The sequence below is a fragment of the Aquarana catesbeiana genome, linkage group LG08 (genome assembly GCF_042186555.1).
Source record: "Aquarana catesbeiana isolate 2022-GZ linkage group LG08, ASM4218655v1, whole genome shotgun sequence".
In the NCBI taxonomy this organism is placed as follows: domain Eukaryota; kingdom Metazoa; phylum Chordata; class Amphibia; order Anura; family Ranidae; genus Aquarana; species Aquarana catesbeiana.
The window spans coordinates 110635950-110654696 of NC_133331.1; the positions used below are offsets into that span (position 1 = coordinate 110635950).

Consider the following 18747-nt stretch of genomic DNA (forward strand, 5'->3'; position numbering starts at 1 on the left):
TGGTAGTTCATTGATTCTTCCTGTCAGTGTATCTGCTTGTCTGTACAGGATGTATGGGCACACAGATACACTGACAGATCTGCAGGAGATCTGCATGGCACCAACGATCTGGCTCCAAAAAAAAAATAAATAAAAAATTATAAATGCACATATTTTTACCTGCAAAAAAATGTGCATTTATTTATTTATTTTTATTAGAAAAGTGACCTTATCCTTTAACTGCAATTGGTGTTGAGGCCTAGCTGTATGGTCTGACAAGGGTGCTTAGATCATAAAACTAGCTGAACAGGATTACAAATATTTTGATAGTTATGACAGTCCTCACATATGTATTTCACAGCGAGTTTCACTGTTTGTCTGGAGTTAGCTTTAAATGCACATCATTTGTATGCATACCAGCTTTAAACATGTAAAAATCAGGGAAATGATCTCCTCGGAGTGTTCAGCCATAGTAGATCTTCCTCTTTTAGACACCGTTGGCAGAAGCAAATTAACTTCTCAGTGAACAAGCTACAAATATTTGTTTTCAGGATATTCAAATGTAAAGGAAATGTATTCATATTTCAACAGAAGATGAAAGCTTTAGCATGTCTATTTGTAAAAGCCCAGCTTTCTGAAAGCAAGTGATTCTCACTGCATTCAATGCTTTTTCAGGACAAACCAAACGATGGTAGTTAATCAGCTTTGTACTTCTATCACAATGGAAGGACAGGATGTTTAATCAATACCAGAGTTGTGAATGACATGACATGCAATGATAAAAAGCACTAACTTCAAGTAATTGTCATTATGTAGATAAAATAAAAATATTTCTTTATCTTATGAATTACAGTACTATGTGCAAGAAAAACTCTAAACCTCCAACACATTTAAAAGTCAAAAGAGTCAGTATATGGTAAATCCACCTCCTATCTGCTACTGTTAAACAAAACAAACAAAAACAAAAAACAAAAAATAATAATAATAATAATAATAATAATCCACCTCCTATCTATGCATATCCTAACTGAGCAGGTCTGAATTAAGAAACAACAGCTTTCCCTGTTGTGATCTACACAACCTGTGTAGACAATCAATATGATAAAGTGGTTTGATCATATTCAGAGTGTGACATAGTGAAATGCATTCTAGCCAATAGAATGTGTTTATGCGCAAGTGTTTCTAAATTCCATACGCACAAAATATGCATCAAAATAGGCATTTTTATGCTGGATTTTTCTGCCAGCTGCTGGTGGAAAGATCTAATGGAGATGGTAGTATTTTAATAGGCCTGTGTGCATGCAGCCTTAAAGGGGTTGTAAAGTTAGAAGGTTTTTTATCTTAATGCATTCATTCAATTAAATCAGGGTTCCACCCAAATTTTGAACAATATCTGTATGTATTCTCTTCCTTGCCTAGATGCTGACATGCCGTTTAAAAAAATTTAAATCGCCGTAATTACCTTTTATTTTTCTATTCTTCTTTGCACTTCCTGGTTCTCCTCCCGTGGGAGTAGGCGTGTTTCTAGCCTCTCCCAGACTCCGCACAGATTCCTGGATGCCACTGAGCATGTGCGGGAACGAGCGGTGAATGCTGGGAGCACAGCATTCACCGCATCCAGGAAATAAATACTTGTGGGCTTCAAATGCCCACAATGAAGATGGAAACCGCCTGCAGTGAATAATATAAGTTATTCTTTCCGACGAAATCTGACACAGGCGGACATATTACACACAATATGTGAGTATGTAATGCTGAGAAGAAAAGTTTGTGAATGAACTAAAAAAAAAAAAAACGATAGATAGGTGGACCCCCGCTTTAAGATAAAAAGCCTTCTGTGTGCAGCAGCCCCCCTCGCCCCCCCAATACTTACCGAGCCCCATCTCTGTCCAGCGATGTCCACGAGTGTCTCGGCTGTCCTGGACACTCCCTTCTGATTGGCCGGACACACAGCAGCGGTGCTATTGGTTCCTACTGCTGTCAAAGCCAGTTAGCCAATCAGGAGGGAGAGGGGGTGGGGCTGAACCACAGTTCCATGTCTGAATGGACACACGGAGCTGCAGCTTGGCTCGGGTGCCCCCATAGCAAGCTGCTTGCTGTGGGGGCACTCAACAGGAGGGAGGGGCCAGGAGCACAGAAGAGGGACCCGAGAAGAGAAGGATCTGAGCTGCTTTGTGCAAATAAGCTGCAACAGGGCAGGTGAGTATAACAAGTTTGTTATTTTTATAGAAAAAAAAAAAAAAAAAAACAAGACTTTATAATCACTTTTACTAATCTTGGTGTTCACTTTGAGATCTACCAGACTTAGACCTACTTTTTCAGAATTCAGAGGGAGATATCCTCCTACTTCCATAGGAATAAATTAAAAATGTTAGGAGGACCAATTATGATGGATATACAGTATTTAGAACATGGCCTTAGAGGAATCCTGCTTCTTTGGCTTCAATAGTCTCCAAATCACTGGATGATAAAGAGTATGCAGATAAGAAGCACTGACTTTATTTGCTACATATTATATATTTCAAATTAGAAACAGATCAGAGATCTGCTAGAATTAAAATTATCCAGCTTCTTACAGGACACAATATTTATTTTTTTGTGTCTAATGCTGCGTACACACGCCCGGACTTTCCGTCAGAGTAGACTCTGACGGTCTTTCCGACGGAGTTCCGCTGAAACAGAGTTGCCTACACACGATCACACCAAAGTCCGTTCGTTTAGAACACAATGACGTACGACGGGGCTAGAAAAAGGACGTTCAATAGCCAGTAGCCAATAGCTGCCCTTGCGTCGTTTTTGGTCAGTCGGACTAGCATACAGACGAACGGTTTTCCGATAGAAATTGAGTCCATCGGAAAGATTTGAAACATGTTCTATTTCTAGGTTCCTCAGAATTCTAGAAAGAAAAAGTCCGATGAAGCCCACACACGATCGGAATGTCCGACGGAATGATTTCGTCGGACCTTTTCTGCCGGAAAGTCCGGTCGTGTGTACGCGGCATAACCCAAAGGGTGGAAACCACATTATGTGTAAGTCAATGCTCACTGCTGACTGAGTTTTTGTTTTTAGATATGGATCTGCTCAGTTACAAATAGGAAGAGAGTCTGAAAATCAGTTTCTCATGCAAAAAAAAAAAATACAGTCTCTCAACTTTTTTTTCCCCAGAGGAAACCCTTGAAATTCTCAGGGAGCCCCTGCTCAATAGAATTATATCCACAAGTCACATTACATCAGCATAATTGTAGATATAGTACTAAATAAAATAAAGACTTTTTACTCCCAAGTTCATTTTAATCCATGTCTCTCAATCTTTGCACACACAGTACCACTTCTTACCATCACATACTCATACTTTCCATTCCACCATTTCCCTGCTTCACATAGATTTTAATTTCATCTTCACAACCCATGTATAGTCTTTCCTTTCCTTGCTTTCATCCCCCACTCCCCTTCTTCACATTTCCCTCTCCCATCCCCACCTTACAGCCCAGAACGATCAATTACACATACCTGCCAGCTCCTATTAGTGACTACAGATGATGCTCTTATACTCCCCCACGCATATGGTTTCTCCATCCCCATGATTAAGCTCTGGGGGGCAGAGCGAAATGCGTCCGGAGCATGGCCTGGTGGGAGCCCAGGGTGAGGTTGTCTCTCCTACCATCGCACCACTCGGGTGGATGTGCGGCATCGGGGATCCCTTAGATTAGAAACATGGACAGCATGGAGAAATGCCCCTTTACATTGGTGGTCAGTGTAGTGCCCCCTTTTGGTGATTGGTAATCAGTAACATGTCCCCTTAAAGACAGGTAAATTTAATTCTCTGCATTAAGGTAAAAAACCTTTTAACAGTAGCTCCCACTGCCCCCTCCAAATACTCACCTGAGCCCGATCTTGATCCATCGCTGTGCACATCTGCAGCAACTCTTCTCCCCTCACCCATTTCGTAGGCTTGGCTGAGAGAAGCAGGAACCAATGGCTCCTGCTGCTGTCAATCAAAACCCGTGAGCAGAGAGTGGAGGCGGGGCTGAGCTGGGCTGTGTGTCTGAATAGATGGAAACAGCCTGGCTCAGGATCGAGTACACATGCACTTCATGAGGGAAGGAGCCAAGAGTGCTGGTGGGGGACCCCAGAAGAGGAGGATCTGGGCTGCTCTGTGCAAAACCATTCCACAGAGCAGGTACATATGACATGTCTATTATCTTAATAAACAAAATTTAAAAAATGGTCCCATGCTGCTGGCTGAAGGCCCCACAACTATGTAGTCAAAATAATACTGTTCAAGCATCAGCTACAAGCTATAAGCACTGTGTTCTGGAAGGGAGGACAGGGACTTCTGTCTTGTTCCTAGAATAAAATCGCTAGAATAAAAGCGCTGCTCAGTCATTCATATGAGGTCTTATATTTTATGAGTGAATAAAATGCTGTAATTAATCGGCGTATAACACACACTTTTTTTCTCCTTAAAATCAGGAGAAAATCGTTGGTGCGTGTTATACACCGATCCCTGCTGTCTCTAAGGGAAGAGGAGAGAGTGCCGCTGAATTACATAGAGCCACGATCTCCTGTGCACCCGGCGCTCCGTCACTCACAGCCACGCCTCCTGGCCCCGCATTGGGCCACTGTTCTGTCATATGAGCAGAGCCAGGAGGCCGGGTACACAGGAGATTGCGGCTCTGTGTAATTCAGCGGCGCCCGCTCCTCCTCTTCCCTCGAAGACAGCAGGGATAATCCAACACTGGCAAGGCTGCAATGATGGGAAAGGTGAGGCTGCAGATAGGCACTGAACAGGCTGCATTGTTGGTCAAATTATAGGCTGCAGATGGGCACTGAACAGGATGCATTGATGAGCTGTGACCCTAATTTTGCTTTAAAGTTCTTTATTTAAAATGTACGTTTTTTTCCATAAACTTCCCTCCTAAAATTGGGGTGCGTGTTATACACCGATAAATACGGTACTTTCTGATTGGCTGAAGTGGAGAGGCAGGCAGATGACATCACAAACTCCATCAATCAGAAGAAGCCTTATAATCATTCATAAAATACAAAGCTTTCTATGAATGGCTGAGCAGAACTCTGACCAACCTGATTTTGCCATGGGAACAGGATAAAATTCCCCATCCTGCTCCCAGAACACAGCACTGTATACTGTATGTAGCTGATACAGTTTATACACTATTCCCAGTGGGTACTTTTGTTGGCCCAAATGAACTATTTAAAGTCAAAATAAACCTGGAGATCAGCTTTAAATTTTGGATGCATTAGAACATGATTTGACTCTTTTGTAAAGCTTCTATTGCTGTCTGATTCACGCTCTCAATCTGTCCTGGTGACCATTCTCACGGAGACAAAAAAAAAATGTCCAAAATGTTACATTTGTCACCAGAACAACAGGTGAGAACATGGATACTGTATATTTTGCAATTAGAACACCTGTTCTGATGACAACCCTCGAAGACGAAATCTATCTCTGTAGAGCTTTTTCTTTACATACTGCAAAATAGGACGTGAAGGAAAATTTCCACAACAGGACATAGAAAGCAAATAATCAACTTGCAAGGGCTTTAACCATTTTCAATACTAGTAAAAACTAGCAAATTCTATTACTCGTGTCTTTTTTTTTTTTCTTTAGTGGAGATCGAACTCACTCTTTGAAGACTGAGTTGCAACACTTCTTGTCTGGATTTTTTCAGACATTTGCAAACTTGTCCAGGAGTGTCAGTATTGTACCTGGTAAAAAGTCCTGAGGTACCATGAACAGGTATATGGTAAGACTAGAGGGCCAGGCTTAAAATGTATCTTATTTTTAGGATCCCTGTCCGGTTTTATTGGCATTTGTGTTGCTGTTAGGGATTAGGAATTTACCTTGATAGCCAAGGTCAGTGATACTGAAAGTGAGGGAAGGGAGTTTGGCTCCTTTGCTATGGGGAGATTCCTCTAACGTTCTGTTCTGTTAGCAGTACAGGTGGCAAATGGCAATCTCCTCAATGGGGATACAAGGTGCAGATAAAGAAATAAAGCAGTTTTAAACCAACTGTTCTCTACTCTAAATACTCTAAAATGGAAAAAAAAGAAAGAAGAAAAGTTTTACTTTAAATCTGTTTCTTTTAGACTGACCCAGCCATTATCTGGGAAAGGGAGGGGTCTGTGAGTGGGAGGGGGTAGCTATACCCAGAAATCCAGAGATTAGCTTCAACTGCAGCATCAGTGCCTGGGAATTTTCTTACATATAGTATAAAGCAAAAGGGAACAACAGACCACCTCTCAATTTGACAATACTTTCTTGTATGGATATTTGTATTATCTCTTTGCTCACTTATTACAAAAGACTGCAATTTTACATTTGTATGCTTCCTGGTCTAGACTTTTTACTATCCATGTTTGACATGTATTACATGTTAGAAGACAGCATTTTTTTCCAACTAGAAATAAGGGAGATGCCATAGCTGATCTCTTTTTTGTAGGTAGAACCCAATTTGCCCGCATTAGTACAGTATCATGGGTTAACATAGTGCAGAAAGCCTGGCCTCTTGCACCATAATAACCAATGACACTCTAGGGCAAGGAGGCACTGTATAATTTGTAAAAGGAGACAAGAAGGCGCTTCTAAGTGCAGTATTCAACGGTATTTAATAACATAAATGGTTAAAAACACTTACAAGATCCTGGGATAAAAACAGGAATATCAGTAACTGGTCTTTATTTCTGGCTCTAAACCAACACCCACAGGGAAAGAAGAGGACCAGCAGCTGCAAAAGGAGCGGGGAAAGCAAGAAAGCAAGATGGCTGCCTGACTTCCGGAACCATGGTGGAACACACGGACCGTACATGATGTCAGGTAGGGGGTGGTAACGTGTTTGAGCATGTGCAAATTGCTCCTTCGTCAGACCTATGCCCCGGTATGTCGGATTAGCTTTTAAGCAACCTGGTGAAGAAAAAAAAGGGAAGGACAAAAACTCAAAAGGCGGGAACGTGCTACAAGGAAGGGGGGGGGGGGGGTGGAGGGGATATCAATGACCATAACTAGTGCAGGGATAAATTTATCACCCATCTTTTTGCAGCTGCTGGTCGGCTCCTCTCCCTGGAAGTATTGGTTTAGAACCAGGAATCAAGACTAATTATGCATATGCCTGTTTTATCCCAAGATTTTGTAAGTGTTTTTAACTGTTTATGCTATTAAATACTGCACTTAAAAACACCTTCTTTTCTTCTTATATGTCTTTGCATGAGTTGCTTCTCCTCATTTGAAGTGCTGCTCCAGTGCTATTCAAGTTTTCATATACCTTACCTGTGTTCCTGATACAGCCCACTGGTGAACTTTTTGGCAGAAGCGCCCCATTTCCCTTACTTCTACTGTATAATTTGTTGCTATGGTAATGGCAGAAAGCTTAACTGCTCCATGGCAATGCATTACTCTGATCCAGTGCAGGCGGCACTCGGGGCCACCCCTAGCATTCAGGAGAAGGAAGTCCGCCTCCTCCAGACCTCCTCCACCTCATGCCCTATGTTGCGCTGCTGAAGCCAAAAAGTATGGCACTTATGGGACTGTGTGATTGGTAGGGTCTGTGTGGCTTTGTGATGGGGAAACTCATGTATAGGGATGACTCTGATGTGATAGGGAGTGCTCATGCATGGGGGGGCCTCTGGTAAGAAGGGGTGACTGACATGATGGAAGGACCTCTGATGTAATGTTAATTTCATCAAGGCACTTGTGCATTGTCACAGCCTCAGATTTCCGATTGAAAGGAGCATTTATATTTTCTTTTTACATTTTAGATTGGGGGTGCCTCGAGATTTTGCATACTTTTAAAGCCACAAATAAAGAGTTGAGAAACGCTGCTTAGATCTTCCTTCACTGCTCAGTAAGCAAATGACCTAAAGAAGCATTGACTTAACAAGCACTGACAGAAATATGAAAAAAAGCCAACCTTGGAACAAACGCCTTAAAAAACAAGTAAGCAATGACTGCTCCTAAATTTTATGACAGACTCCAGAAAGCACAAAGAGTAACTGCTCATAGTTATCCAGAATAACCAATCACGTTAATCTTTTAGTCTGTTAGCACTGAAACTGTTATGTGCATAATTTCTGATTGGCTGTCATATGTAGTATAACATCCCTGTTCATTGGATCATGTTATGAGATAAACCCCTCAGACTTTGAGGTGTGAACATGCAAATAAAAGACAATTACAACATATTATTGATTTTCTGTCACAACTGTTTTTACAAAGTGAAGAACAACTTGCAGTTTAAAAAAAAACAAAAAACTGTAGCATCTTGTAACAGTTTTAGATTTGCATTATATACAAAACATTGAAGCGATTGTGTTTTAATCATGCAATGCAGAAACAAAAGACCAAAGCAGGTCTGTCCAAAGCTTGCAGGCTTGCTGCTGAACAGAGCAAACATTTTATTGTTTAGGTAGAGATAAATCAATACCTTTTACAGCTATAATTACCATCCTCTAAAAATACCCATGCAATTGAAAGCCTGCAATAGTTAAATACTCTGTTGGAAAATGTTATACATATAAATGAAACACAAGGTTGAGTCACAATGCAAAGTTATGTGGTTACTACAACCACAAACCTCAGGATGGGTTGACTATAAAAAGCATTAATGATAAATTTGTAAATATTGCATAGTCCCATAGAAATCAGCACCCACACAATTGCTATATACCACCTGCTTTTCTAAGTGTAAGAGTAAACATGGCGGTGAGAGCCTGATCACTTTCCATTAATTCCTCTGCTGTTTGCTGGCTCTGAGGTTAGGCACTAAACAAAAATGACACTGCATTAAATGGTTTTCACAGAGCTGCCACTGCATGTTATGTAGAAAGACTATGAATTCTGTAGCAATCTAAAGTCCGTTAGAGAAAATGTGGAACCATTTACACTGCATATCTCCTGCATTGCACCGTCATTTAGGTTTCCTTTCTTAGAACATGCATTGTCTGCAAACTTCATACTTCAACAATGCAAAAACGGAATTTGTTATTCAATAAACATAGGCTACTCTTTAATCCAGTACTTCTACTCATAGCACCCATGATTACAACACATTCAACATCATATATTGTAAAACAGGAATAAGACATGGCATTCAGATGTCCTAAACTCATAAAAGAAAAAAAAAAAAAAATCACACACACTGTCTAAATCAGGGGTGCACAACCTGTGGCTCAGAGCCCCATATTCCCTTCCAGAATACATTCATGCTTGTCCCCAGGTTATCAGATATTCCCTCATTCTGTTCTGTTTGTCATGTTCTTAGATCTAAATGCCAAGGGCAAACTTAAGGGTCCCTGAATAATAGGGAATACCATTGAGGGCCCACTGGTTGGCACCACTGCTCCGAGAACAATGATTGTACTATAGACTCAGCTTGCCATGCAGGTGTGTCAGGGAGGCTCACAAGTCTGCCATTGCACCAATGAATGAAATGCTTCATCTAGTAACAAATGTGTTACTCACATAGCATCACTCATTGTGGGGTTGAGCAAGAAATACATATTCATTGCAATCTGGACTCCTGCTTTCCTGAACACTGGCAAACTTGTTGGGAAGCATTTGTATGTGTGAGGCTGGAGGAGAAGGAGAGCCAGCTCAGTGCAGATGCTGAGCACCAATGTTTGACTGTGAGCCCAGAATCCTGGAGCTTCATCTGTCCATGGTGCTGAAACTGCAACACACTGCCTTTGAGCCCCCCACCCTACACCCCCCCCATTAGAGTCTATTATACAACCATATAGTATAGGGCTCAATGAAATGTGAACAATAAAGGACAAGGCAATGATGGCAATGCACAGGAGGCTTCATATTAGTAGAATGAAGCAGCACACAGCACAGAGCCATGGGTGAGCAGCGCTGTATTCTGTACACTGACACACTGCTGCAATGCAAATCACCTCCAGGAGCAAGAAGGGAATCAATGGCTCTGTATGACGTGCAATGTGCTCTTTTGTTGTGCTGAAGGTGTCGGGGATGACAAGGACAAGCTCTTACCGTCCCTCTCACACAGCTGAATGGACTCCAGGCTCAGGTTCTTGATCATCTCCTCGCAGGGGCTGTTGGGGCTGTTGATGTGTTGGCTCAGGCGTGGTACCTCCATGTTGGCTCTGCGGTTTGGGTGTGCTGTGTAATGCGGGTGCTGGCTGCGCTGTCCCCCGTTCCCTTTGCAGTGCCGGGCTCTGGCTGGGAGAAGAAGGAGGAGAAGGCGGTGTCCAGGCTGCTCGCCGCTCTGGGTGGCTCTTACATGAGCAGCGAGAAGAAGAAGAAGAAGGAGCGTCACCAGCAGAGCACACGCTGATCTCAAGGCAGACAGACAGACAGACAGAAGGAGGAAGGGAAAAACGGGGGGTGGCTGGATGGGGGGAGAATTCAGGTCCAAAAGAGCTGATCGGTGGTGGTGTGCCCGTCCTCCTCCTCCCTGCCCATGGAGGGGGCACCGTGCACCCAGCCACCTCTTATGTAATAGCTAAAGCAGCTCGCTCACACATCACACACGGCTCCCTCGGTGCGGTAGCAATCACCGAGCTTCCATGGGGAGATTTAGCTAGACAAATAAGAGACTAGGGAGCAGCAGATGAAAGGGCTGCCTGGGGTCCATTTTCTGCCTCATTCCCAACTCACCCATATTAAAGTGTCAGCTTTATTGTCGCATTTGTTTACCGGAGGAGAGATCTGCTGTCTGGGCTACATTGTTCCAATATTCGGTCTTATTTCCAGGTGATCAGGTTCAGGGTGGGAGGCTTGAAAGCTTATTCAAACTCTTTAGCACCACAGTTCTTATAATATTCAGGATTGATAGAGCATCAATAGTTTATACAGCATGTAAAATTAGCGGAAACTGTACAGATACAATTTAGGAGAGATGGGATCAGAGGACCCTGTTTGTGAAAGCTTACATATAATGATATTTATATTTTATTATAATAAATGTATATTAGTGAAGCTGCAGGGTTCTCGTGGGCTCACATGTATCAGGACACAGATGTATACAGGTACAATGTACAGGGATGCACTGCATGCTCACCGTTATTGCCACAATAGGAGATTACTGCCAGCCAAGATCAAGGTGAAGGCCGGAAAGCCATTGATCACCCAACCACAGCTGTGTTCTCCAAATACTGCTGTGTCATTTTTTTTAAATTTCTCTCACAACTTTAAGGCTTTAAAATCATGAGCCTCAGCTCCGGATAAGGGCATGTAAAATACAAAAAAAGAATTCTATATATATTTACAATACACACACTACTGTGCAAAAGTTTTAGGCAGGTGTGAAAAAAAAAAATGCTGGAAATTATTAAGAATAAATTAACACTTCTACTTCCGAAAGCTTTTTTTAATTTATTTTTATCAAGTAAAGTAAATGAACAGAAGAGAAATCCAAATCAAATCAATATTTGATGCAACTACCCTTTGCCTTCTAAACAGCCTCAATTCTTCTATGTACACAGTTTTTGGAGGAACTCGGTAGGTAGGTTGTTCCAAACATGGATGTAGGCAGCCTCAAATCCTTTGGTCTCTTCGTGCAATCCCAGACAGACCCCATGATGTTCAGATCAGGGCTCTTTGGGGGCCAAATCATACATTTCCAGGACTCTATTCATCTTTACGCTGAAGATAGCTGACATTGGCTTTTTGTTTGGGGATGTTGTCTTGCTGCAGAATATATTTGGGGCCAATCACACACCTCCCTGATGCTATGACATGATGGATACATATCTGCCTGTATTTGTCAGCATTAAGGACACCATTGATCCTGACCAAATCTCCAGATCCAAACTTGCAAGGAACCTCCACCATGCTTCACTGTTGCCTGCAGACACGCATTATTGTCCTGCTTTCCAGGCCTTTATCAAACAAACTACCTCCTGCTACAGCCAAATATTACAAATTTTGAGTCAGTCCAGTCCAGTCCAGTCCAGTCCAGAGCACCTGCTGCCATTTTTCTACACAGCAGTTCCTATGGTTTCATGCATAGTTGAGTTGCTCAGGCCTTGTTTCCACATCAGAGGTATGGCTTTTTGGATGCAATTTTTTAATGAAGACCACTTCTGGCCAGACTTTTCCAGACAGTAGATAGGTGTTCCTGGGTCCCACTGATCTCTGCCAGTTCTGTGCTGATAACACTGCTGGACATCTTACAATGTCTAAAAGGAAATAAGCATGTGTCTTTTATCTGCTGCATTAAGTTTCCTTGGCCGATCACAGCGCATACGGCCCTCAATGCTGAGAAATACAGGCGAATACTTATCCATCAAGCCATATCATCAGGAAGGCATATTATTGGACAGCAAATCCATACATACAGCCAATGTCATTAAGAACTATCTTCAACGTAAAGAAGAACAAGGAGTTCTGGAAGTGGTGCTTTGACCCCCACAGAGCCCTGATCTCAACATCATTGAGTCTGTCTGGGATGACATGAAGAGACTTCAAAAACTGTGTGCACAAGCACTGTGTGTACCTAAAAAAAAATTGATACTGGTTTAAAACCAAAGAGTGGTCACATCAAATATTGATTTGATTTATCTTTTGATCACTCACTTTGCATTTTGTAAATTGAGATTATATGCACAGGTGAATAAATGATAAAGAATGTCCTATGATTAAGCCCCAGTGAGCAGGGTGGAATGCATCAGGGTGTGTGGTTTGGTGGAGACATGTAGGCTGAGGCTGCTCTTTATCATTTATTCACCTGGGCAGGTCGGGAGTAGCAGTGATCCTTTCCTCTTTACATTTACTAACCCCCTGGATTGGTATTGGAGCAAGCCTGCACCCCATGTTCTGGGACACAGCGATTTGCTCCTACCTTCATATTGAGCAGCGCCAAAAGCAATCAAACAGGTCTCAACTAAAATATTGAGATTTTATATATATATATATATATATATATATATATATATATATATATATATATATATTAACCCTTTCATGAGTAAGCCTATTTTTGACATTTGGTGTTTACAAGTTAAAATCTGTATTTTTTGCTAGAAAATTACTTTGGGAGCTCTAACATTATATAGATTTTTTAGCAGAGAATCTAGAGAATAAAATGGCAATTGTTGCAATATTTTAGGCCACATGGTATTTGTGCAGCGGTGTTTTAAATGCAACTTTTTGGGAAAAGGGACACTTTCATGAATTTAAAAAAAATGAATCAGTAAAAAGTTAACCCAATTTTTTTGTATAATGTGAACGATGATGTTACGTGGAGTAAATAGATACCAAACATGTCACGCTTTATAATTGCACGCACTCGTAGAATGGCGACAAACTACGGTACCTAAAAATCTCCATAGGCGATGCTTTAAATTTTTTTTACGGTTACCAGGTTAGAGTTACAGAGGAGGTCTAGTGCTAGAATTATTGCTCTCGCTCTGACGATCATGGTGATACCTCACATGTGTGATCTGAACACCGTTTACGTATGCGGGCGCAACTTCCGTATGTGTTTTCTTGTGACAGTAATAGGTGGTAACAGATACTCTTTATTGAAGGATCGGGGGTCTAAAAGACCCCCGATCCCGTTTTCGGCGATTCTGAATACTGTATATATTTTTTTCAAACCGGCGTCATTGGCAGCCGAGTAAACGGGAAGGCTTATGGCTTTGTTCAACCCAATGGATCGGGAGGTCCATTAAGAGCGGCGGGAGGGGGGGGCGTCCCCTCCCGCTTCTCCGGTATTACAGCCAAGTGGCTTTTAGCCGCTTCGGTTATCGCTGTAAAGCCGATCGCCCGTTCTAAAAAACAGTACTGGGATGATGCTTGCAGCTGCGGGCATCATCCTAGTATAACCCCCGAAAGCCGAGTACCCACATCTGCGTACGCTCGACGGCAAGGGCTTATAGTATTCTTACTTTACAGCATTCCTTTAAACCTGTGTAAAACAATTGCACAGTACTGTATGTATATACATATACACACACAGTTAGGTCCATATATATTTGGACACAGGCACAATTTTCATACTTTTGTCTCTGTAGGCCACCAGAATAAAATGAAAATGAAACAATCCAAATTAATTTGAAGTGCAGACTTTCAGATTTAATTCAAGGGGTTTCAAATATCAAGTACAAATTTTAGACAAATTTATCATAAATAAAATATTAATTTTTAATATTTTGTTGAGAATCCTTTACTGGCAATGACCACTTGAAGTCTTGAACCCATGGACATTACCAAAAACTGGGTTTCCTCCTTTCTGATGCTTTGCCAGGCTCTAACTGCATCTGTCTTCAGTTGTTCTTTGTGGGTCTTTCTGCCTATAGCTGGGACTGCATGATAGCTTCTCTACTATGGAACTCTTACCAGGTCTGTCAATTTCTATAAAAAGTTTTTCCTTTTTCTTGCTCTCATGTCTCTCAGACCCCATACACACTGTGCACCCTTTTGTTGTCCGATTTCCTTTAGATTTACCGGGACCATGTAGTGCAGAATGAAGATATTTGCCAGCACACCATGGAATGACATATATAGCATCCAAACGGGTAATTTATTGCATGATCACAACACAAGGAGAGTATAAGAGGCCTGTTTCAGGAGGACTGGCAGAAGGGGACGAGAAAATCATCCTCAACCAATAGGTTGCAGAAGTTGTAGCCACTCACGGAGGAAGATGCGGCTACTTTATCTAGCCCACCAACGGTGGATGTGGCAGTCACCAGACTGGCCAAGAATGTGACACTTTCAATGGAAGACTTTCCTCCTTTCGCGATATCCTTGATAGACGTATTGACATGGACTTGAGAAAAGTTTTACCTCACGGTAGGTGGTGCTTGTAAGCCCACCATTGCTTTAACATCAGTAGCAAGTGCTATGCGAGTGTGGGCGCAGAACTTGGAATATGCAATCAAAAACCAGCTGCCAAAAGAAAAAAAATCATCAGGGCTCTTGTTGAGATAAAACTTTTGGTGGACTTCACAGGTGTGACAGCTATAGACATCATTCGATGGTCCTCCAGAGCCATGCTCAGCTCAGTCACAGCCAATAGGAGCATTGTGGCTAAAACTCTGGGCGGCTGACCCATCCTCAAAGCAGAATTTCTGTAAAACTGCCTTTTGATGAAAAGGCGCTGCTTGGCCAAAAAAAATGGAGACTACCATCTCCAGGGTTACAGGAGGAAAATCAGGTCTTCTGCCCCAGGATCGAAGGTCCAAACGCCAGATGGGGCAACCATCAAGAGGAGCACCAAACAGGTACCAGGATTTCAGAGGCTTTCGCCCATCCAAGGACTCCAGAAGGGGTTGGAGGGGTACATAGTCAACCTTCGTAAAATGGCAGAGAACTAAGGCCCCTGCAGCTCCCTCAGATACCCATAAGCCCTTTCAATGCCAGGCCTACCCAGGAGGCAGTTGGAGCCAGGCAGCTCAAAGTGACCCAGTTCTTGCAAGACCACTGCCAAAAACTTTCAGATTCAGTCCACAGTTGCGCAAGGCCATTATTGGCTGTTCAAACTGCAGCCTCCGGAACGACCTCAAGAGGCTAAATCAATTTGTCCAACTTTCGGCCAACAAATGTTGGATGGCAGGCTAATAAATTTTCGTATGGTCAGTACACAAATCCGTCACACAAAAGTCGAAAGTACAAACATGCTTGTTCGGAATCAATGCTCACCAAACACTAAATTAGCAGAAGGAGCCCAAAGGGTGGCACTCAAGAGCCGAAATTCCTTGTAGTACGTCACTGCGTTTGTGTTTGTTGCACGACAATTGTGTACCATTGGTATGCAAGACAAGATCCTGGCATACGCCGTTAAGACAGACACTTGGCCAACAATTGTACCATGTGTACGAGGCTTTAGAATCAACTCCAGACCTTTTACCTGGTTAATTGATGAAGAAACAACGAAGGAGTAGACCAAACCTGGCATTGAATCAGCTTTTGATCCCTTGAAAAGGTGTGGGGGGGGTGGCCTTTCTTAAGAGCTGATATTCCTAAACCCTTCCTCTGATTTGGATGTACATACGAGAGATAGAGATAGGGATAGAGAGAGAAAATAACTGGAAGCAAAAACCTAATCTTTGACCTCTCCCTGGGGGTTCATTCACATTGTGCTGATACGTTACCACATGCTCGTTAACATGCGTTTTGGTAAGGCAGTCCATTCATTCAAAACAGGCTGCCCATGCATCAAAACAAATATAGTACTGGCATGCATCTTTGTTTAACCCTTTTGCTGTTGAGTCCCCCCCATTTTGGCACAAGTTGAGCTACATTTAGGGCCTGAAGATTACCTAAAACTCCCTAAAAATCAGGTTTGTTGCCATGCCAGGGCTGTGCTGTGTGGTAGAGCTGTGGTGATTTGCAGATTGGATGGATAGAAATACCAATTCTTTTGCAGATAAGGCTAGGGTCACACATACAGTGCCTTTAAAAAGTATTCACACCCCTTGAAATTTTCCACATTTTGTATCATGCTACAACCAAAAACTTAAATGTATTTTAGTGGGATTTTATGTGATAGACCAACACAAAGTGGCACATAATTGTGAAGTGGAAGGCAAATGATAAATAGTTTTCAAAATATTTTACAAATAAATATCTGAAAAATGTGGCATGCATTTGTATTCAGCCCCCGAGTCAATACTTTGTAGAACCACTTTTCGCTGCAATTACAGCTGCAAATCTTTTTGGGTATGTCTCTACCAGCTTTGCACATCTAGGAGAGTGAAATTTTTGCCCATTCTTCTTTGCAAAATAGCTCAAGCTCTGTCAGATTGGATGGAGAGTGTGAACAGCAATTTGCAAGTCTTGCCACAGATTCTCAATTGGATTTAAATCTGGACTTTGACTGGACCATTCTATCACATGAATATGCTTTGATCTAAACCATTCCATTGTAGCTCTGGTTGTATGTTTAGGGTCATTGTCCTGCTGGAAGGTGAACCTCCGCCCCAGTCTCAAGTCTTTTGCAGACTAACAGGTTTTCTTCTAAGATTACCCTGTATTTGGCTCCATCCATCTTCCCATCAACTCTGACCAGCTTCCCTGTCCCTGCAGAAGAAAAGCATCCCCACAACATGATGCTGCCACTACCATGTTTCACAGTGGGGATTGTGTGTTCAGGGTGATGGGCAGTGTTAGTTTTCCACTACACACAGCGTTTTGCTTTTAGGCCAAAATGTTCAATTCTGGTCTCATCTGACTACAGCACCTTCTTCCACGTGTTTGCTGTGTCCCCACATGGCTTCTCGCAAACTGCAAACGGGAATTTTAATGGCTTTCTTTCAACAATGGCTTTCTTCTTGCCACGCTTCCATAAAGGCCAGATTTGTGGCGTGCACGACTAATAGTTATCCTGTGGACAGATTCTCCCACCTGAGCTGTGGATCTCTGCAGCTCATCTTAAGTTACCATGGGCCTCTTGGCTGCTTCTCTGATTAATGCTCTCCTTGCTCAGCCTGTCAGTTTAGGTGGATGGCCATGTCTTGGTAGGCTTTCAGTTGTGCCATACTCTTTCCAATTTTAGATGATGGATTGAACAGTGCTCTGTGAGATGTTCAAAGCTTGGAATATTTTTTTATAACCCAACCCAGCTTTAAACTTCTCCACAACTTTCTGGCATGTTCCCTGGCCTTCGTGATGCTATTTGTTCACCGAGGTTCTCTAACAAACCTCTGAGGGCTTCCTAGAGCAGCTGTATTTATACTGAGAATAAATTACATGCAGGGGACTTCATTTACTAATTAGATGACATTTGAAGGCAATTGGTTCCACTAGATTTTAGTTAGGGTTATCAGAGTAAAGGGTGCTGAATACAAATGCACGCCACACTTTTCAGATATTTATTGGTAAAAAAATTTGAAAACCATTTATCATTTTCTTTCCTTTTTGTCGGTCTATCACATAAAATCGCAATAAAATACATTTACGTTTTTGGTTGTAACATGACAAATTGTGGAAAATGTCAAGGGATATGATTACTTTTTCAAGGACCTGAATGCGTTTCACTGCATCCTCAGTTGTGCGAGCACAGCAGCCCGTTCATTTGAGTTATCTGCTGCACCTGTGGGAATTGCAAGGAAAAGGTCCTTGAACTATTTCTAAAACTGCAGCTGCATGGAAACCGCATAGCACTATACATTTCTGCACACGGGAAAGTATGCCGCAATTTACTATGGGTAAGGGTGCCTTTAGGAATAAAAGGCACCTCCTGTGCATCTGATAAACAGCAGCACATTTTTACTGATGGTGCAAGAAGACTTGAGATTTATACACAGCCCTGCACCCACATAGATATGAACCTAGCCTAAAACTGCTTCCAGCAAATGTACCCAATTTGTTTTTTAGTTGTTTGCCTAGAGTTCAACTTTAAAGTGTTAGTTCACCTTTTTAGAAAAAATGAAAAGGTGAACTGACACCATACACTGCCCGCAGTCCCCGCTCTACTTACTTCCAGGGATGCTTAGCTGTCAGTGCCCATGCAGCTGGTCCATAAGTCTAGGGATTTGAAATCTCTGGTCTCCCTCCCTGTGCAGCGCTTCTTCAGGATGGATCAGAGGGATTCACTATGCAAGTGCTGACCAATCAGTATCACTGTGGTCCACCCCAGAAATGCTGCACAGAGAAGAGGGAGAAGAATGGGGATTTCAAATCCCTCGACTGCTGAACTGGCTGCGTGGGCACTGACAGCTCAGCAACCCTGAAGGTAGGTACAGTGAAGACCGAGAGAGTACACCTTTTCATTCTTTCTATAAAGGAGAAAACTAGACTAGCTAAACTCAGGAAGAGCGGCACAGTGGTGTAGTGGGTAGCAC

The 18747-nt window shown here is 42.3% G+C and overlaps 1 protein-coding gene across 1 annotated transcript in view; it reads right to left on the bottom strand.

The window, feature by feature from the left end:
• The window catches only part of PHYHIPL (phytanoyl-CoA 2-hydroxylase interacting protein like), a 224061-nt gene extending 213567 nt beyond the window's left edge, over positions 1-10494 (bottom strand). The window contains exon 1 of the mRNA XM_073596311.1: positions 9989-10494. Within this exon, the coding sequence (XP_073452412.1) occupies positions 9989-10094 (106 nt within the window). The 5' untranslated portion in view covers positions 10095-10494. The remainder of the gene's footprint in view (positions 1-9988) is intronic.
• Between the last annotated feature and the right edge of the window lie 8253 nt (positions 10495-18747).